The 22,283-nt window shown below is 46.3% G+C and overlaps 1 protein-coding gene across 2 annotated transcripts in view; it reads left to right on the plus strand.

Annotated features, from left to right (window-relative positions):
• HYOU1 (hypoxia up-regulated 1) overlaps positions 1-22,283 on the plus strand; it is a 485,286-nt gene that overhangs the window by 343,453 nt on the left and 119,550 nt on the right. For both annotated transcript variants that reach the window (XM_069614392.1, XM_069614393.1), the window contains exons 16-17: positions 14,886-14,968; positions 15,697-15,885. In XM_069614392.1, the coding sequence (XP_069470493.1) occupies positions 14,886-14,968; positions 15,697-15,885 (272 nt within the window). The remainder of the gene's footprint in view (positions 1-14,885; positions 14,969-15,696; positions 15,886-22,283) is intronic.

The raw sequence follows: 22,283 nt of genomic DNA on the forward strand, positions 1-22,283 counted from the left end.
GTGATTCTAAGCAGATTAACAAGCATCAGAAGGCCTGCATTACTTACCGTAATAGCATTTCTGATGATTGTATCTGCTTAGATTCACATGCGCCCTCCCTACCTCCCCGCTCAGGGTGGAAGGAACATGGATGTCTTACTACTTTCTCTCTTTATGTGCTTACTCACTATAGCCTTGGGCTCCCACATGGCAGAAAAAATAAAATCAGAGGGACTTCGGCGCGTGAGGGATTTTGGGTACTACATACGTCACACGTCACGATAGGGATAGTGTTACAGACACGCCTATGCCGACGTCCCCTTTCGGTTGCCGAAAGACAAGACGCAATACTCTGCGGTTACCACTGGATGTCAGACCATATGCACAGCATGTGAATCTAAGCAGATACAATCATCAGAAATGCTATTACGGTAAGTAATGCATGTCATATTTGTGTATAACATTAAGTTGGCTCCTCCTAGTGAATGTTTTCTAAATGAATGTAATAAATTAATACGTGTTTTACCAAGAAACCTTGAGTGTCTACTTGAACCACTGTGATTCAAAGACCTCTGTGTAACATCATTTACTGCTCACATTCCCTCTTGAGATAAGCTTGGCTGCTCAGCTTGCTACCAAAGACTGTGTGGTGCAGGCTTATACCAAAGTTTGGTTTTGCTTACACCTGGAGTCCTAATTGTGTGTGATGGTCCTAGAGGGTACTGCATGCAATTCTGCCTAACAGGCCGATATTGTATAGAGCTCCCTGAGCGACCCCCGGAACCACCCCGCATGCCAAAATACCCACTCCAAAGAACACAAGCGCATCCTCCTCGAGGAAATCGCCACGCTTATAAAGGATGCCATAGAAGTCGTCCCGGTCAACCAGGTAAACAAGGGTATCTATTCAACTTCCTTCCTTGTGCCAAAGAAAGATCTAAATGCGCCCAGTGTTATATTTGCGCCCTACAAACAAATGTCAAGCCACAAAAGTTCTGCATGACTACAATACAAGAGGTAATCCCTCTACTAAAAAAAGGGATTGCATGGCAATACTGGATATAAAAGATGCCTATTTTCATATTTCAATGTTCCCAGCACACAGATTCTTGCGTTTCAAGATAGCGAACCAGCACTAACCATTCAATGTGCTTCCCTTCGGAATAGCATCTGCTCCAAGGGTATTCACAAAGGTACTGGCAGTGGTGGCGGCACACCTGCACAGGGAGGCAATCCAGTGTATTCTTACTTGGACGACTGGCTGATTACAGGGGAGTCTCCCTCCCCTTATTTGCAGGAAAAACATTCAAAGAACTATCAATCTTATCTTTCAATTGGGCTTCTCCATCAATGAGAAAAAAATCGAGCTTAGTGCCAAGCACAACCAAACGGTTCCTAAACACAAGAGTGGGTTGTCTTTTCCGTTGGAGGAAAGAGTCCAAAACATGGTACTGCAAATCAGGCCAGCAGCCAGATAAGGGTGCACAAAGCTATGCGTTTGCTAGGCATGGTGGCATCTTGCATTTACCTGATACCTCAGGCACGCATGCGACCCATGCAGGAGTGGTTGTCAAAACAATGGGACCAGGCAAGTGGTCCGTGGGACGATCTAGTTGTTTCGCCAACACTAGTACAAAATCTTTGTTGGTGGACAAGAGAAAATCTGTTGAAGGGGAAACCCTTCTACGATCCGTAAGTACAGGCGATCGTCGCAACATTACCTTCACCACACAGCTCAGGGTCTGTGGTCTTGTGTGGCGGTACAGAACCCCATCAATCTGGTAGAACTGCTGGCAGCATTTAAAGCCCTTCAGACATTCGAAGTTCACTTAGCAAACCAATCTGTCCAAGTCCTGACAGACAGCACTACAGCAATGTTTTACATCAACAAACGCGGGGGGGGCACACTTTCTCCAAATCTGTACAGGCTTGCACAACAAATTTGGAAATGGGCACTCAAACTGAAGAGATTCCTATCATCACAGCACGTTCCTGGGGAACTCGACTCTCTGGCAGACTCATTGAGCAGAGATACCTCTTCTCCCAATGGTGTTTCCCCACAATAGACTTGTTTGCTACAAGCAAACAGTCAATGCCCAGACTTCATGTCCAGGTTCCCCCAGCCAGACTCCAAGGAGAACGCCCTATGGATGAACTCGTCATGGAAATTTGCTTACGCTAATCCGCTGCCAGGATGCGATTTCAACATTGTACTTGATAAGCTCATGGGACCTCCCTTCGAGCCGATGCACAAGTCTAGCCTTAAACACCTAACTTATAAGACTGCCTTCTTAGTGGCTATCACTGCCATAAGAAGAGTTGGTGAAATGCAAGCATTGTCAGTGCTGGATCCTTTCTTTGTTGTACACTAGGACAAGCTGGTTTTACATACTCGCCCTAGGTTCTCCCCTAAATTCATCTGTAAATTTCACGTAAACCAGTCTATCGAGCTACCGGCTTTCTTTCAGGAACGCACCAGCTCAGTTTAGGTTAAACTCCACACACTAGATGTGAGGTGGGCGGACCTCTACTATGTAGACAAGACCAGACCGCTAAGAAAAACAGATCAACTGTTTGTTTCCATAGCACCAGGCAGAGCAGGAGACCGCATTTCAAAGAATGCTATCTCCAGGTGGATAGTCGGATGTATACAATTGTGCTATTCCCTATCAAACAAGACACTGCCTTTTACGCCCAGAGCACACGCCATAAGGAGCACAGGAGCCACTCTGGCTTTCATTGCAAATGTCTCTATCCAGCATTTGCAAAGCAGCTACATGGAGCTCAGTACACACGTTCACTCAGCATTACTACATTGACACTTGTTCCAAGACAGATACAGGTGGGACAAGCGGTTCTAAGATATCTGTTCGACCATGAACCCTCTCACATCCCACCTCCGAACACTGCTTGCTAATCTATGTACAGCATGTGATCTAAGCAGATTCCACAAGCCTCAGAAGGGATCCATTACTCACCAGAATCGTATTTCTGATGCTTTTATCTGCTTAGATTCACATGCGCCCACCCATACTCCCCTCGGAGAGAAGGCGCATGGATGCTTATGAGCTTGTCTGATACGTATCTGTTTGGATAAAACTGTACTCCTGCTACACTTCATGCTACATCATGTCAGAAAAATAACAATCCGAGGGACCTCGTACGCATGAAGCATCATGGGTACAGTGGACGTCCCACTAGGGTTAGTATTACTGGCATGCCCTGTCGACGTCCCTTTTAGAGTTTTGAAAAAAACTGTAATACTCTGCAGCTTCCACTAGATGTCGGCCTATGCACAGCATGTGAATATAAGTAGATGCAAGCATCAGAAATACGATTCCAGTGAGAAATTTATACTATCCATAGTGACACATCCACTGTACCGATGGTGCTTCACGCGTCGAGGACCTTCAGATTTTTTTTTCTGCCATCATGAGCGGTCGCTTATCGCAGAGTTCTATCTCGGCTGACGCCATTTACTTACGAAAAGTATAATTCTAGTCACTCTTGCTGTCCTTGTACTTCCAACATCTTCGCGCTGGAAAGTATAAGACCACGCTGGCGGATGGAGTCAAGTTTCGACGGACCATCTCTGCCTTGCAAGGCCCACCGGGCCTAGGCCCATACAGTAGGGAAAATGGGGGGCGGTCATTGACAATGCATTTTCCCACATTTTCCCTTTATCGCCGGGCTGCCCTTCCCAGACATGGATAGGATACCCTTTAAATTCTGCCCCACTTGTAATGGAAAATTTCCGAGGATCGACAGAGTGTGCAACCTGTGTTTGAAGAGCGACCACGGCGAAAGGCCCAGTGAGCTTGCAAGCTCTTTCGACCTAAGACCCTTGTAAATAGCAGAAATAAACGCTGGGCCAATTACGCCATGCAGGTTCGAAGCCGCCATGGACGTGGAGGGAGCCTCCAGTGACTGCAGTGTTGCTGTCTTTTTGGATGGCGAGGGCGATCCAAGTTCCCAAGTGCAAGCCCCTGACCCTAATAGACAGGCCCGTGGCCCTGTTGTGGGGATGACACACGGTGGCTAGAGCACTTACTCTTCCACACTAAGCACACTGCGCTGCGATGTGTCGGCGCTGCCAACCAAACGCCCAGATTTGGGGTCTAGGGGTAGATTCCCTCTCCTGGGCACTCGAAATACCGGCAGCCCCATGACAGGCCCCATAAGACAAAGGACACGCCCATAAAACTCCTTCGACCAAACTTCGACAGATGAGGCAGAGGTCCCTTCCAATGCCGAAACTCGATATATTGCGTCGCAACTGGCTTGAAAGTCAGTTCTCACCTGGTTAAGAAACATGTCCCAGAAGGACTGTTTAAGCCTTCGAATTCCAAGAAATCTTCTTCAAAAACTCTAATCATTGAGATAAGTCTCATAAGAACAAGACCGGGCTCGTAGGGACAAGTCTACCCCTTCAAAAGAGATTGTAACTGTTCCACAGGAAGCTGAGTGTTCCTTAAGTGAGGCCTTACAAAATAAAGGCCTACCTACTTCTCCACCACAAGTCCCTGCCATAGCCTACCCAGGGGGAGGGGGGGTCATCCCCAATGTTAGGCAGAGTTTGTATGCAGTACCCTTTGGGAGCACTAGACACCACTATGACTACAGGTGTAAGCAAAACCAACCTTTGGTGTAAGTATGTACTACAGTTTTTTGGTAGCAGAGCTGAGCAGCCAGGCTTCTCAAGAGGGAATGTGAGCTGTAAGGGTGTTAAAGAGGTCTACAATCACAAGTACTCAAATACACTTGTACACTCAAGGTTTCTTGGTAAAACAGTCAGTTATAAAATATTCAATAGAAGGAGGAAATATATATCACACACAAATATACCTCAATACCTTATACTATACGTTTCTGAGGCATTTAGACTACTTTGAAGGAGGAGCAAAAAGGCATAGGTTAATAAAGATTACAAATATTCTTAGACGGTGCAGATACTTTGAGTTCACCAGAAGCGTCAATTCAATAGGCTAGGCCAAAGTCAATGGGCTAAAGTCTTGGATAGGTAAAAACGGCTCTGTAAGTAAACGGTAAAGTCTCTGTAGAAGTTGGTAAGAAGAATTTTGTGGGGTCACAAGCTGATTAGGCCTGCTAGTTGCGAAGGTTTCAAACACTTTCAGCGCGAGTGGTAAGTACTTAGTCTAACTTCACAGTACCTTAAAAATGAAGAAAAAGATGCAGCTTCAATTCCGGTAGCTGTAGTAGAGCACACATTGGTGTCCCTCTCTCTGGGTATTCGGTTTCCTGCAGCACTCTGAGAAAAATACAACCAGCTCCGAGGTGACTTGTTGTCGAGTTGATTGTCGAGATAAATTTAGCAATTCGGACCTGCAGCAGGGCTTCACCAGGCAAACCAGCGGTCCAGGAATTGCAGCAGCCGTCCTCCTTCAAGTTCGTCTTCGATTCTTTCGTTCCAGTAGTCGACTCTGCCTTCGAAGCCAAGAGACTTGCCTTTTTATCCAATTTCCTCCCATTCAGTCCACCCTAGCTGCCACTCGCCCAGCAGGGCAGCTGTCCTTGCCGGACAGTCAGCCAGCCAATCACGCCAGAGTGCATTTGGGTGTCCTAGGAGACTAAGCACAGGGAGTTTCGGGCACCTTCCTAATTTCCTGCCCACCCCATACAGTCCTGAAGCCCCCCAAAGGTGATGAAACAAAGGGACCAAACCTGGTTTGGTGCGCAGAGACAAACTCTAGAAGGACCATTCCCAAAAAAAGGCGAAAAAAAGACCGGGACCTGTTTAAACAAAGGGGTCTCAGGAGCCATCTTGAAAAACATGGCTCCCTCGATTTAACGCTACCGGTGTTCGCAGTCGGGAAAAATCATGGTAGTACGTTGTAAAACCACTGCCACCAGCCATTTCAAGAGGAAAGGGTACCAGTTGACTTCTACATGAGGATCTAGACACAGGGGATACTAAGTAACCCATCCAGCATTCTATTGTATGATCGGGTGTGCTGGGTCTAGGAATACTAAGACTAGTAAAGTCAATTTCACTTGACATTCTCTGGGAAACAGTAGTTTATCCCAGAGAAGATATTTAAACCTTAGGAAAGCCTGAAAGGCTTCCCTGTGCCACTGCACTGAGGGTGCTGGGGTGACACAAATGAAAAGATGCCTATGGAGTTGTCTAAAACTCCATAATCAATGAAAGCAAACGCAGGAAACAAACAGAAATAAAAAGTTAAGTCCCAATCTTTAGCAAAAGAGCTGGAGGGCTCTAAGGTGGAAGGAATTGGCACATTTTATGAGGATTCTTCCTAACACCCAGCTCGGCCCTATGGTCAGCAGAGGACATATATAGGGTGATGTCCAGAGTGACTTTTTGGAAATTTCTTTGATGAAAACCCTCATGCACTAGAGAATTTTCAAAATGCACCCCTTACTGCTCAAGCTCTCAGCTCCTGTCTTCAACTTCTCCGCCACCAATGTCTTCATCACACCCACCAGCAAAAATATCTTGCATTTCTGCAGACATGTATGACCTCCATACTGACACTGAAGGGGATCAGGAACTATATCAACACTATAATGGTGATGAGGCAGAGGTCTATAATGTCATCCCCAATTCAACAGGATTCCCCAGTGCCTGATTCTCCAATGGATAATCAGCCCTTATTCAATGACTTACTAATCAAAGCAGTTGAGCACTTCAGAATTCAAACACAGGAGCGTCAGCAAGACAAATATTTTGTCGAAGACATCCAGGGGGACAAAAAAAGCTGCCACCCAGTTCATACCCATCTTAGTCTTTCCAGAGAAGAATGCAACCATCACTGGAAACACCAAATCAGACTAGGGCCGTAAACCCGGGGATAGAACATCTTTTTCGCCCGGCGCCATGTGATCCCTTATCCAGAGGACAGCTTATGCAGGATTCACTAGTTGTCACAACCTCTTGGAAGAGGGCAGGTACACCACTAGCCTCTTCAGATGCTCCCACAGACCAGGAAAGCGAGAAGCTCTATACCATGTGGTGGAAAGTTGCAACTTCGGCAGTGTTTCGAACTAGAATAACCAACAATTCCACCCTGTTGGTGAGCTATGACTGCCATATATGGGATGAGATTACCGCCCTCATCGACTCTGCTCCAGAGCCTTTAAAGTCTAGACTTGCCCTAGTGGCAGCGGAAGGCAAAGCCACTGCCAGCAGCTTGCTGATGAACAACCTCGACGCTGCAGATAATGCAGGCCGTATTATTGCGGAAGGAACCATTCTCAAGCGCCACGCGTTGGCTTCAAGCTTGAGGCCAAGGCAACGTTGCTCAAGATGCCAGTGGAACCAACCGTGCTATTTAGCAAAGCGGTAGAGGATGCTCTCAAATCAGCCAAAGAGGAATATGATACCCTCCAATCCCTTAGGCAACTGACTAACAACCGGGCCAAAGGGGCGGGAACACTTTTTGCAGCCAAGGTTCCCAAAGAGGGTCCAGATACGGACAAAATCAGAATACATCATGGAACAACCAGGGTCAAGCATTCCTGGGTTATCCAAGAGGCCAGCGCAGAGCCCGCGACCAGGGGAGAGCTTCCACATCTAGAGGTGGAGGAACACCTCCCAAACAATAGCACGCTACAGGTACCCTCCCATGTCTCCCCAGTAGGGGGATGGATTTCACACTTCACCCACACATGGGAGGGAATAACCACGGACAAGTGAGTGTAATCTCCAGTAGCGGGAGGTTATTGTGTGGGACTCCCAGAAAGACCATCGAACAAAGGAAGACAACAAAGGAAGAACAGCTCATCCTGGTAGAAGTCAACATGCTGCTCCTCAAGGACGCCATTGAGATTGTGCCGTCCAACGAGGTAAACCAAGGTATTCAACATATTTCCTTTTGCCAAAAAAATCTAATGATGCGCCCAGTATTTACGCTTTGCAAACACTTATGTAAAGCCACAAATGTTCTGCATGACAAAGCTACAAGAGGTAATTCCACTGCTAAAACGTGGGGGGGGTTTACATGGCAACATTGGATATGAAAGATGCCTATTTTATTTCAATGCTCCCAGCGCACAACTCTTGTGGTTCAAGTTCGCAAACCAGCACTACCAATTCAAGCCGAAACCTTTTGGAATAGCTTAAACTCCAAGGGTATTAACCAAGGTACTGGCGGTGGTGACAGCGCACATGCGGAGGAGATGCAATCCCAGTGTACCCCTACCTGGATGACTGGCAGATCACAGGAGAAACCCCCCATCTTTGCAGACAAACATGCAAAGAACCCTAGATCTTGTCTTTCAGTTGAGCTTCTCGATAAATGAGATGGTCAAGTCTTATACCAAACACCACAAAACAGTTCCTAGGGGCTGTATTAGATGCCAGGAACAGGCTCACCCTTTCCATCCATGGAAAAGGGTGCAGAACATGCTTTGGCAAATACACGTGTTTGCTGGGCATGATGGCATTGTGCATATATCTAGTCCCACACGCACGTCTGCGCATGCGACCAATGCAGGCGTGGTTAGCGAAACAGTCTCAGGAAAGTTGTCAGTGGGACGGTCTAGTGGTCGTTTGGCCAACACCAGTTCAAAATCTACGCTGGTGGTCGAAAGAAAACCTGTTAAAGGGAAAACCCTTCCACGATCCGGAAGCCCAAACGATTGTCACAACAGACGCATCGCTCTCCGGGTGCGGGGGCTCATTACCTTCACCACACAGCACATGGTCTGTGGATGCGGATCACGGCACAGAACCATATCAACCTGCTGGAACTACTAGCAGTATTCAAAGCACTTCAAGCATTCGAAGCGCAACTGACAAACCAGTCGGTTCAAATTATAACCGACAGCAAACCTGCAATGTTCTACATCAACAAACAGGGGCACACTCTCCAAGTTGGTGCAGAAAATATGGAAACGGGCACTCAAACGGGGATATCCCTATCCTACCAACACGTTCCAGGGGTACACAACACTCTAGCAGACTCTCTAGGCAGAGATCCCCTACCAGAGGAACAAGAGTGGCAACTAGACTCGTGTGTTGTAGACCACATCTTCTCTGTGGGGTTACTGCACGATAGACTGTTTAGCTACAGGAGAAAACAAGCAATACCCAGACTTTGCGTCCAGGTTCCCTGAACCAGACTCCAAGGGGAACGCCCTATGGTGATGTGTGATCCCATCAAACTCCTGTGTCAAACCAACCTGTTAAGCCAACATGGGGGAACAATGCACCCACAACCACACAATGAAATTGGCAGGATGGCTCCTGAAGTCAGAGTTCGGTCACCTTAGTCTACCACAGCGGTGTATGGATATCCTCAAGGAGGCACGAAAACAAAACACTAGACGCTGTTATTTTGACAAGTGAAGATTTGTAATTTGGTGCCACTCAAAACAAATGAACCCCATAGAATGTACTCCTTCACATTCTTAATTATATGCACCACTTGTTAGATTTGGGGTTAGTATTCAACTCTATAAAGGTCCACCTGGCGGCTTTATCAGCATACACCACCTCTCAAAGTAAAGTATTGTGGTCAAAATTCCAGTCATTAAGGCATTCATGGAGGGAGTAAAAAGACTCCAACCTCCAATGTCTAACCCATCGCCTGGGTAGGATCTCAATGTAGTACTAGCAACGCTCCTGGGGCCCCCATTTGAGCCTATGCATAAGTCAAGTCAGCTGACATACAAGACTGCCTTCTTAGTGGCTATTACTTCCATAAGAGTTAGTGAATTGCCAGCTTTGTCAGTGCAGGACCCTTTCTTTATTATCCATGAAGATAAATTGGTTTTACGTACTCATCCTAGGTTCTCCCTAAATTAATTTCCAAATTCCACATGAACCAATCTATTGAGCTTCTGGCTTTCTTTCAGAATCCAACTAGCTCAGCTGAGGTGAAACTCTACACACTGGATGTGAGGGTGGGCAGTGATGGGCAAGATTGTATGCAGTACACTTAGGGTGCACTACAACAACCTTGACCTCTTGGCAATAGGAACCCAACCTTTGGTCACTGAGTTACCTGGGGGCAACCAGACGTGGACTCCCTGCTCACTGTGCTCAGAGGCACAGCTTCACCTCACTGATGAGGCCCAACAAGGCTGAAACGCGTGTATGGGGGTTGCTGTTGGTACTCTTGTTCAGAGAGTCATTGCCATAGCATTTCGGTGCTGGACTACCATGTGTGCGGGACAAAGACTGATATGCAAATGGATATTTCCTATCTGTGAACGGCAGTGAGCAAAAAGTGTGTGCTGCAAACTCTCATCTCAGAACAGGGGATCATGCCATGGTCTTTCTGGAGAGGAGCGCCTGCTACCTTTTTTGCAACCTTTGGTAGAAGTCTGTACTACACAGGTTGGTAGTGTGGCTGAGCAGCCAGGCTCATCTCAAGAGGGGTCAATGTGAGCTGTACGGGAGTTGCACAGATTCAGTGACAAGTATTCAAATAAACACTTAATAATTGTTCATTCAGGAAACCTTGTGTTAATTTATCAGTCATTTAGTGTAAGCCTCTTTCAGAAGGGAGGAATATAAAAGCAACATACACATATACTTCAAAACTGTAAACTCTTAGTTTCTAAATCAGTAAAGACCCTTTTGGGATGGGCCACAGTCGCAACCTACACCCTCTGATCACTTCAATAGCTACGGTGCTGGAGACATTAATATCTTACTGGTGGCATTTAGAAAACACTTAGACATTAGTTAAAGAAAAAGGTTATTAGAACAAACCAGAGATCACAAATGTTCTTAAGCAGGCAATTACTTTTGGTTCCACTAAGCAGTCATTCTGTTCCTGGGCATCAGTCGTGAGGGCAAGAGGGAGGACGTCTGGGGACTCCTGCACTGCAATGGGTTGGTCACCGCTCACAACCGGCAATTTTCAAACAAGTGGCACTTCAGTGTTTCAGCTCCTCGTGACTACCACAAATAGCAACACTGCGGTTCCTGGCTGTCGGGATGGACTTTCCTTGCTTCTGGGGTCCCACACTCTGTTGGGGCTCAGGCCCGGTCAGTTCTGCTTCCTGGGAGTCTGGAAGATCTTCCTGGACCTCTTGCCCAACATAAAAGCAAAGCATACAATCTGGTGTTCCTCTCCCCGGCTATTCGTTTTCCAGCAGCAACTCTGTGGAAATACAACCAGCTCCGAGAGAATGTCCAGGTGGCTTACTTTGGAATTGATTGGTCCCACCAACTCAAAGGGAGAGTCGTCCTTGCAGAGGCTTCTCTGTCGATAAGAATTTGAGTTTCAGCACAGCAGCAGGGCTTCACAGGGCAAACCAACGGCCCAGGAGTTGCAGCAGGCGTCCTCTTCAAGTTCTTCTTCGGTTCCTTCGTCCAGTGGTCGACTCTGCCTTCCATGCCAAAAGCCTCGTCTTTTATTCAGTTCGCTCCCATTCATTCCAGCATAGCGTCAGTCACTCAGCAGGGTGGCTGTCCTTGCCGGACAGTCAGCCGGCCAATCATCAGAGTGCATTTGGGTCTCCTAGGAGACTAAGCAAAGGGAGTTTCTGGCATCTCCCTCACTTCCCACCCAGACACTCTGGAGCTAGAGGCGGGCTTCACTCGTGAATCCCGCCAAAAGCAAAACCAACAAAGGGACCAAACCTGGTTTGGCGCGTAGAGTAAATCTCAGGAAGGACCTTTCCACAAAGAAATGGCGAAAAAAGACGGGGGCCATTTTGACAAATTGCACCTTTTGGGTGCTTTAATGCAGCTGCGAACGCAGCCCACGGTAAATGCACACCACGGTAGTTAAAAGTAAACCACTGCCACAAGCCATTCATCGAGGAAAGGGCAACATAAAAATGTTACATGAGAAGCTAGATAAAGGGGTTACTAAGTAACCCCTCCAGCACACTATTGTTAGATGGTATGTGTGCAGGGTCTAGAATGTTAAAATATAAGTAAAGTCAATTTCACTTCACTGCTCTTGGAAACAGTAGTTTATCCAAGAGAAGGGATTTCAACCTTTGGGAAATATGCACTGAAGGTGCTGTGTGACACAATTTGAACAATGATGCCTATGGAGTTTGTCAGACTCCATAACCAAAAGAAACAGAGTTCAAAAATCACATTAAAATACATGAGTGGGGGCAAAGTGTCTCATTATCTCCAGTTGTAAAAATTCAAGTCCTCAAAATACAGCAAAGTTGCTGGGGGTTTCTAAGGTAGAGGGAAGTGGCACATTTCTGAGAATTCTCCCGAACACGGGGGGGTCTACAAGTTTAAACGGAATTGGCACATAAATGAACTTTCTCCCTAAAGTCTTCAGTAACCAGTAAATGCACTCTTAGTTGGGGGAGTGAAGGGGTGGGGACAGATCCAGGACTTTGGAGAAGGTTCCCTATAGGCACACAGCTGTGGACCTGGGAAGTGTATGGGCAAACTCCAAAACACACGCATCAGCACTGCAGCAACACAGGAGCAGCAAAGCAACTCTAGTTAAGTTGTAACGAGAGTCGCACAGTACCTTTTATTAAACATGACGAAGAGGATGCAGTACGATACACCAGCGATGCAGCAGACCCGGTGTTAGAAAATCAGTCCTATTCGCTGGCCTGGTGGACAGATGTATAGAAGGCCAACCTATATTGTGACAGTGACAACTCTGGGATCTGTAGCCAAACCAGTTCAAGGTAGCAAGACAAGTGGTCTAGGATAAGTCTCAAGAGGTGGTATAAAAATGATTTACTTGTGGACAAAACGGTGAAAAATTACTACAAACGGGTTACTATCCCACAACACTATATACAATTGCTGGTGTTGGGTAAAATATATCAAATCCCTTAAAGGAAAGGTATAGATTAGTATTTGTACTTCAAGTCGGTAAGAGAATTAATCCGAACTTCAGAAGGTCATACATTATATGTATGGGGCCTTGTGCCCAAAGGTTCAGCAAAGTTCTACACAGTTTATACAGCTGGACAAAATCAAGGTAGGGTCTCTGGGGTCCAGTGAACAGTTCAATGTGTCGGAGGACAAGTTAATACGTGTTCCTATCTTACGGAGTGCTGGTGTGAACAAGCATTGGCAAAGCCTAAGTGTTACAAACATTTTATTAAAGTTATCAAACTTTTAAAAGGGAGTTAGGGGAGCAGGTATCGCTACAACTCACCTCCCATATTCTGTTTCTTCATGCAACTTGTCAGGTCGGTTGAAGGTCCTAGGTTGCTTTTCCCACAGTCTGCCTCAGCCCTTGATCCCCAGCGATTGCGGATTCGATCATGTCGGTCTGAGCATGTGGTGCAAAAATGGTCAACTGTATTTTACTGCTTACACTGGTATAGATTAGTTTGCAAGTCATACCCACATCTAGGGGTGGGAATGTGTCTTGGCTAGAGGTAAAGACTTGCTTTTAAAAAGGATCTGAAAATGGTACATACCTATGGAAGCTTTGAGAAGATGTCATGGTGGTTTGTATGAGAAATGCACCAGAATTGATTTCTAATGTACACTTTTCTTAGAGTCAAATGATTGGGACTTATCCCAGAAGGAAAGTTTGCGCAAAAAGGAGACCAATCTATTCGAATTGTCCTGCCTATTAAAGATACTATTAGGGAGAATTCTCATTTGTGGAGTGAGCCCTTGTTCTCATGTGTTTTGACGTGATTTTGATTGTTTCTCCTTGGTTTTTGGAGTCTGACAAACTCCATAGTGATCTACTTTTTATATGGTGACTCACGGCACCTTCAGTGCTGTCACTGAGAAATCATTTAGATTTCTCTTGAGGTTTAAATACCTTTTCTTGTGAGAACTACTGTTCCCAAAAATAGTAAAGTGAAATTGACTTTACTTATCTTTTCTCTTTGTAGGTCCAGCACACCACATCATATGTGGAATGCTGGGGGGTTACTTAGTAGCCCCTTTTTCTACTTACTCATGTAACATTGTTACCCTCACTACTTTAATTGGCAGTGGTATAATTTTCCTGCTATTGTGCTTTTCTACCGCAGGCTGAATCCTCTGCTGCTGTATAGCACCCATGGGTGACCTACTCCTTGCATCCTGCTTTACCCTGTGCTCTGTTGTGAAGTACAGACTTTTAAAATGTTATTTGCTGTGTATAGTAAATGTCCAATATCATCTGGCTCTCATCTATGGTATCTTAACGCCCTGCCTATTTAGAGCTGTGATTTTCGGTATCTGCAGAAATAATCGAATCCAAAAATACCTAATGAGAAATGACCGAATTAATTTGGTCGTAATTGTTGGGTATTTTTATTTTATTAATTTTTAATATATAGATGTGGGGTAAGGGTTTATGTGAAGGCAGGGGAAGTGGGGGAAGGGAGCAGACCAGTCTCCCCTTGCATTAAAAATAATTTGACCAAAAATTCTGTCATTTCTCATTAGGTATTTATTTTTCCGGTCATTTCATGGTAAACCGTGATTTTAACTCTTAAGCACCCTTCCAATTTGTCCTCATCTTAAGCATGTTCTGTTTGTATTTTATAATTAAGTGCTCATCTGTAAAATTGTCGGTATGATTTCCTTAGGAAAAAGTGGCCTTTCTGTAGTCCTCACTACTTTACAATCGAATGGGATAACATTCACGTGTCCTTTTTAATTTCCTGAGGAGTTGAGTGGCACCACTTTGTAGGTGCGAGCAGTGGCACTTGCTGAGACTCAAACTTTGCATCTGGAGCCAGCTGTTAGCATTGCAAGGCTAAATATAATTAAAGGATATCGTTAGCTTGCCAGTTGCTCCCTATGGACACATGCCGAGACAACTATAGTTCTATAGTACACCTTCTGTATCTTGAAGGGTCTGATGGGTTCATCCTAAAGCACTTGAAATGGGCTTTAATGCATGATCTAGGTTTGACTTTGTCTGAAGATCAAGCTCCACCTTGTTGAGACAAATTTGGTCAGGAGGGGAGGGAGTAGGCGGAGATGTGGAGGATGCTAACATCTGTTTGATTTCTTTTCTTTTAAGAACTGGGTAATACCATTTCCAGTCTTTTTGGCGGTGGAAATGCTGCTTCCGATGGCAAGGACAATGGTACTGAGACAGTGCAGGTAAGATTGTACCCGTGGTGAGCATGGAGGTGACTGCTCAAATATCAGACTTTGGTGGGGTGATGCATGCCTTTTGGGAATAACCTTATTGGTGAGATGTGACCTCTGGAGGATACTAAATGCTATTGATATAATGATAAAGCGCATAGCCAGGATAATATTTCAGTGGTGAAACTGGGGAGAAAAGCCACTGCAAGGGTGGAGCACCTGCCGGAGAGTATCTGGTCACTGTTACAGAAAAGGGCCAGCCTTTCAAACACCATGTTGTTCTAGGATGGGCTTTTTCTATACCACAGTCTGCAAAATACCCTGGAATCATCTCTGACCTGAGGCAAATAATTAGTCCGATTAAAAGATGTTAGTTGTTAAGGAATAGACATTTGATTGTTGTGATGTAGCACTGATACCTGCGGATCATTAAGGTAGTGTGATTTAGCAAAATGGCTGGTACCTGTATCCAAGTCATGGGAGGCTTTAAGGTGTAATCGGTCAGGGATTGTTGCTTGCTCAATCATGGTTGAGCCCCTCATAAGTAAATGGTGTTGCCGGGCCCCCCAAATGCAATATCTGCTTATTGTCTGTTGAAAGCAGTCACCGTGCTCCCTTTTAGAGGAGCCTCGAGCTAACCAGACACCTGGGCCATCCATCAGGCCCTTTGGGAGGGCAGCACCATAGTTTGAAGACCACTGGTGGAGGGATTTTGTCCATGTGTGTTCATCTTCACGCAGGAGGAAGATGAGAGCCAAGCAGAAGCAGGCAGAGAGGAGGAGGCAGCAGAGGAGCCAAGTAAGGAGAAGGCAGAGTCTGCAGGTGAGCAGCAGGAGAAGGAGGGTGCACAAGAGAAGGCAGATGGTGGGTCCAAAACTGAAGGAGAGAAGCCTGAGGCAGAGAGTCAAGGGGAGAAGGCAGAGCCTCAGGTAAGCTGTGAACATTACCTTTTGACCACCTGTCCTTCCTCAGGCTTTGTGGATCACCTTGGGTGAGAAAATAAGTGTCCCTTGTATCTGGGTGTACACTAAGCCCCTTGCACAATCTACAACCTGTGGAGGATTCCCCCTACTTTGAGAAATTGCATGCCAATCTCCAAAGCTTGTAGATTCCTTTCTTTTTAGGAACTGAGATGTCTGCTGATCATGCAAGGTTCCCATCTTTCACCGTCCCTCTTGCCACTGTAACCAAGCAATGACAGTCTTAAAAGCCATCAGCAGAGCTGTATGTCCATCAAAAGAATAGACCACAACCCTTTGGCTTCTAAAGCTTTGTCTGCCGATCCTGTTCTCCGCCCTCCCCTCAGACTAACGGCTTATATTTGACAGAAATAACTTCAATAAAACCAATCCATCTTTGCTCCCATCCCTTGGGGGCAGTTTGTGAGCGGTAGTTGCACTGCCTGTGTTGTCTCCAGTGACTGTCCTGGCATGCAAGGGCTGGACCGTTTGTTAGTGTGTGCTTTAAAAAATCTTTTTGTTAAGGTACTATTCCTAACATCCACTGGCAATGTTTGCTAGCAGTAGTGGGTATAAAACCACTATGATGATGAGCCTAGCCTATACTTGGCTTAACGTTTTTAATGGATCTTTGAGATTTGTATGCAACTGCCAGAGGTATGCAGCCAGTACACCTCTAGGGCACTGTTAGGGAGAATTCTCATACATGTGCTAATTCCCTTCACCTTAGAGACCCCCAGCAACTTTGCTGGATTTTGAGGACTTGGTTTGTAACCTAGAAAGAGTGTGAGCATTTTTTCCCACTCTCGTGTTTTGATGTGTGTTTTTACATTTGTTTTCTCTGATTATGGAGTTGTAGATAACTCCATAGGCATCATCTTTTCATGTTACACCGCACCCTCAGTTCAGTGACCGTGTCTTTTAGACTTGCCAAAGGTTTAAATACCTTCTCTGGGATAAACTACTGTTTCTTAGAGAATTTAAAGTGAAATTGACTTTACTAGTCCTTTGCAAATTCATAGACCCAGCGCACACCATGTTACAATGGAGTGCTGGAGGGGTCACATAGTATCCCCTGTGTCTAAACGCTCATGTAGAAGTCATATGCTACCCTTTCCTATTGAAAAGGCTGGTGGCAGTGATTTTACAACGAACTACCATGATTTTTTCCCGACCGCGAACACCAGTAGCTAAAAATCACGCGAGCCATGTTTTTCAAGATAGCGCCTTAAGCTTCTTTGTTTAAATGGGTCCCTGTCTTCTTTGTTCGCCATTTCTTTTTGGAAAGGTCCTTCTAGTGTTTGTCTCTGCGCGCCAAACCAGGTTTGGTCCCTTTGTGTGCTTTTGGCAGGCTTCAGGACTGAAATCCGCCCTTGGCGTCTGAGTGTCTGGGGTGGGCAGGAAGTGAGGGGAGGTGCCTGAAACTCCTTGGGCTTAGTCTCCTCGGAGACCCAAATGCACTCTGGCGTGATTGGCTGGCTGACTGTCCAGCAAGGACAACCACCCTGCTGGGTGAGTGACAGCTAGGCTGGAATGAAAGGGAGAGAATTGTTTAAAAGGCAAGTCTCGTGGAGTGGAACGAAAGAACCAAAGACGAGCTGGAAGAGGACGGCTGCTGCAACCACCGGACCGTTGGTTTGCCCTGTGAAGCCTTGCTGCAGGTCCCAATTGCCAAACTCCATTCGACAGAGAAGCTCCTTCAAGGATGGCTTCTTCCCCTGAGTTGGTGGGACCAATCAACTCGTAAGACACCTCGATACCATTCTCAAGGCTGGTTAGGTTTAACCAGGAAGAGGAACACCAGTTTGTGGTGTTGAATCTACAGCTACTGGAACTAAAGTGACTCCGTTTTGTTTACTTCAACGATCCCGTGCAGTGCAAGAGTCCCCGCCCCCGCCCCCGATGTACTCCATCTTGTCCCCACGACTGAGGCTCAGGAACAGCGAGATCTGCAGGAACTGCCAGGAACCACGACTTCAGCAACATTTGTTTTCTTCATACAAAAGTACTGGGCCAACCCGATTGAGCGAACGCCTTTCTTGCGGTAAATGTTTGTGAAACTTTCCCAATTCGCAGGTCTGATCAGCTTGTGACCCCACAAATGATTTTTTTCGCCTGAACTACTGAGAAACTTTGCAAAGACTTTACTGTTTTATACCAGAACTGCTCTTTCCTATCCCGAACACTAGCCCATTGACTTTGGCCTGGCCTATTGACTTGAATTGAACTATTCTGGTGAACTGATACTATTTGCACTGCCTAGAAAGTATATGTAATCTATTCTACTTACTTTTGTCCTTTTTGCTGCCATTTGACTCCTTTTTCAGGGGAGCTCAAACTGTCACAAAAGCTTAGTTTTGTATTGAAGTATATTGGTCTATAATATTTGTCTTCTGTGCAGTTTGGAAAATCTTGAATAATGTAAGAATTGTGAATAAAGCTTATATTCTGAACTCATTAGGAGAGAAAATGTGGACAATCCACATTAATAGCACCATGTATAAGAGATCAGATAAGAACTTCCCAAGACCCTTTTGTAGAGAATGGCCTCTCCTTTTCCACCAAAATGATTGAGTCCATTATTATTAAAATGAACAAATCTCGAGCCCCTGGACCCAATGGACTTGCCACCGTTGTATTGAAATATGACCCTGTTATATGGAGCAATGTATTGTTCAAGCTGTTTAACAGTGTTTGTCGAGATCGTTGTATCCCAGACTCATGGAAGAATGCTATTCTTATTCTGGTGTTTAACCCTTTAAGTGCCATGGGTATTTCTCCCCAGTGCCAGAGCCTTTTTTGGTGATTTTGGTATGTGGCCATTCAATGGCTTGTAACTTTTTTGTTACATGAGATATCTCGGCCAAATTTGGCTCCTTTTTTTCCCACATGTAGGCGGTCGTAACGCCACCCAGGAATCCCAGGTTGCTGTAGGGGGTGAGAGAAAATAAGGAAAAAGTGCGAAACGTTTGGGTTTTTTCAAAAAATGCCAATAAAATGATGTACAAAGAAGCCTGTGGTTTTTTCCTTGTAAGAGCTAGGAACAAATGGTTTGCTGTGCTGAGTTCCCCAATGTGTTGGCTTTCAGGAACAGGTTGAGTGGAAATGGAAAAAAATTATTTTGATGGGGTTATCAACCGTTTTGTGAGAGATAGGCGATTTTTGCCAATTGAACATGCATGGACGGAATGGAAGAAAAGGGCAGGAAAGCCAAATTGGAGGACAGAAAGGCATATATTTCTGAAAAGTAGACAAAATTCCAAGTTTAGGAAGGGGTGATTTGCATAGGTCAGGCAACAACTAGGTAGGGGAAACTGCCATCGAATGGGGGAAAAGCGGGAACATGACTGAAAAAAAAGGTGTGTTGGACATGGTTGGCTTGGTACGGCAATGGCTTCTATGAATTTTGAGAAAAGCAATGCTCCGCTACATTTCCCCGACTCTTGCAGTTAGGAGAGCATACCATTTTTGTAGTGTTTTTACAAAACAAGCAATACCACAAGCCAAACACTGAGCCATGGTACACAGGAGTTTTATGCTCGCGGCCTGACCAGACGCACTTAGCATGTGTAAATTGGGAAAACCAATGTGGTAAGGAACGGCAGCCATACATTTTTTGAAAGAGCACAGGCAGACCTTTTCAAGGGTAGGTGACTTGTGCAGGTTACAAAAGTGTATGGTGGCTAAAGCAGCGACTAAATGTAGGTCACATTTGGGAAAAGAAAGGGTTGTGAGACAAAGGGCACCAGCAAATGGGTCAAAACGTTATGAAAACCACACAAACACAACACATGGCCTACCGTCCTGCGTTCCCACAGGTGTCCCGATGAAAACGGTACCCCACATGTGTGGGTGCACCTAGCTTGCCGCCAAGGGGAAAGCCTAAAACACAAGTAACCCCAAGTCTGTTTTCAGAGCGAAATCTCAGACATTCTGCCGACCGGCACAACGTACAGATATGGGCCTCGGGTGTCCAAGCCACCGAGGAAAACGGGGAACCCCATGCATTTTCGAAAAGAGGACACCCGTGGGAATCCGCAGAGGTATGATTTGCGCACATCGCCCCAGATTTTTTTACCCAGACAGCCCCGCAAAGTCTGAAATGTGGGGAAAAAACGCTTTTTCCGCACATTTCGCTCGACGCACCCATCGAAACACGCCCCCACAACACATGGCCTACCGTCACGCGTTCCCACAGGTGTCCCGATGAAAAGGGTACCTCACATGTGTGGGTGCACCTACCTGGCCGCCAAGGGGAAAACCTAAAACACAAGTAACCCCAAGTCTGTTTTCAGAGGGAAATCTCAGACATTCTGCCGACGGTGTTTCGGTGGGTGGCCAGAGCGAAATGTCTGAGAATGGTCCTCGTTTCCGGCCAATTTTAGAGACATTTCCCTGTGTCCACTCACCGCAACACGTCGCCAACAGCAGATGTCATACCTTCCCGCGTCCCCACACGTGTCCCGATGAAAACGGTACCTCACACGTGTGGGTGCACCTACCGGGGGTGCAAAAGGAAAAGGGTAACCGACTGAGAACCCCAAGCCATTCGCCACTGCCCATTTTGTTCATGTGGGCAACCTACAGATTTGGGCCTAGGGTGTCGCAGCCAGCAAGGGAAACGGGGAACCCCATGCATTTCCCAAAAGAGGACACCCGTGGGAATCCGCAGAGATATGATTTGCGCACATCGCCCCAGATTTATTTACCCAGACACCCCTGCAAAGTCCGAAATGTGGGGAAAAAAAACGCTTTTTCCGCACATTTCGCTCGACGCACCCATCGAAACACGCCCCCAAAAACACATGGCCTACCGTCACGCGTTCCCACAGGTGTCCCGATGAAAACGGTACCTCACATGTGTGGGTGCACCTACCTGGCCGCCAAGGGGAAAGCCTAAAACACTGCTATCCCCCCCAAAGGGTTTGGGGAGGTAACCGACAGATTTAGGGCTGGGGTGCTTCAGCCTCCAAGAAAAACAGGAACCCCCATGCATTTCCGAAAAGAGGACACCCGTGGGAATCCGCAGAGGTATGATTTGCGCACATCGGCCCAGATTGTTTTACCCAGACAGCCCTGCAAAGTCCGAAATATCGGGAAACGCTTTTTCCGCACATTTTGCTCGACGCACCCATGGAAACACGCCCCCAACAACACATGGTCTACCGTCACGCGTTACCACAGGTGTCCCGATGAAAACGGTACCTCACATGTGTGGGAGCACCTACCGGGGGCGCAAAAGGAAAAGGGTAACCGACTGGGAACCCCAAGCCATTTGCCACTGCCCATTTTGTTCATGTGGGCAACCTACAGATTTGGGCCTAGGGTGTCGCAGCCAGCAAGGGAAACGGGGAACCCCATGCATTTCCCAAAAGAGGACACCTGTGGGAATCCACAGAGGTCTGCCTTGTGCAAATTGCCCCAGTTTTTATTAGCCACAATCCCCGACAAAGTGTGATATTTGGTGGGGAAAAAACACAATGTTCACTTTGTCTGGGGTTCTGGGTAATAAATTCTGGCCCGCTTCGCGCAAATCAGACCTCTGTGCTTTCCCACGGGTGTCTTCTTTTGGGAAATGCATGGGGTTCCCTGTTTTCCTTGCTGGCTTCGACACCCTAGGCCCAAATCTGTAGGTTGCCCACATGAACAAATTGTGCTGTGGCGAAAGGCTTGGGGTTACTAGCAGGTTACCCCTTTCCTTTTGCGCCCCCGGTAGGTGCACCCACACATGTGAGGTACCATTTTCGTCGGGACACCTGTGGGAACGCGAGAAGGTATGACATCTGTTGGTGGCGACGTGTTTCGGTGAGTGCACACAGGGAAATGTATCTGGAAATGCAGACAATTCTCAGATATTTCCCTCTGGCCACTCACTGAAACACACCGCCAACAACACGTGGCCTACCTTCCCGCATCGCCACACGTGTCCCAATGAGAGGCTGACCTCTTGTGTGCAGGTGTGGTACCTGAGTGACAATGGGTACATCTTTTGTATAGTAACTTCGCTGTAGTGCGCTTAGGAAACAGTAAAGTACTGGTAGTAAGCCATTTCACATGCACCTTTCCTCACACTTCCCATACATACCAGACACAATGCAGTTAGACACGCAAGGTGGGATTTAGCACAAGGACAAACCTCCTTGTGTAGCACAAGAAGGTTTGTCCTTGTGAGCAGTGATGCCACGACAAGGCACCCACCGGATCACTGGCCATTCGTATCCCTTTCGTGTCTGCAGTCAGTTGGCATCCATTTCAGCAGTTGCACTTCTACCAAATCACTAGCACCAGAGCAAGTGTATCTACACATGAGCATATCTACACACTTATATCACGTGGACATGTGTGTACAATGCAACTGTGTCTCTAGC

The sequence above is a fragment of the Ambystoma mexicanum genome, chromosome 9, assembly GCF_040938575.1.
Source record: "Ambystoma mexicanum isolate Mex_15411 chromosome 9, UKY_AmexF1_1, whole genome shotgun sequence".
Classification (NCBI taxonomy): domain Eukaryota; kingdom Metazoa; phylum Chordata; class Amphibia; order Caudata; family Ambystomatidae; genus Ambystoma; species Ambystoma mexicanum.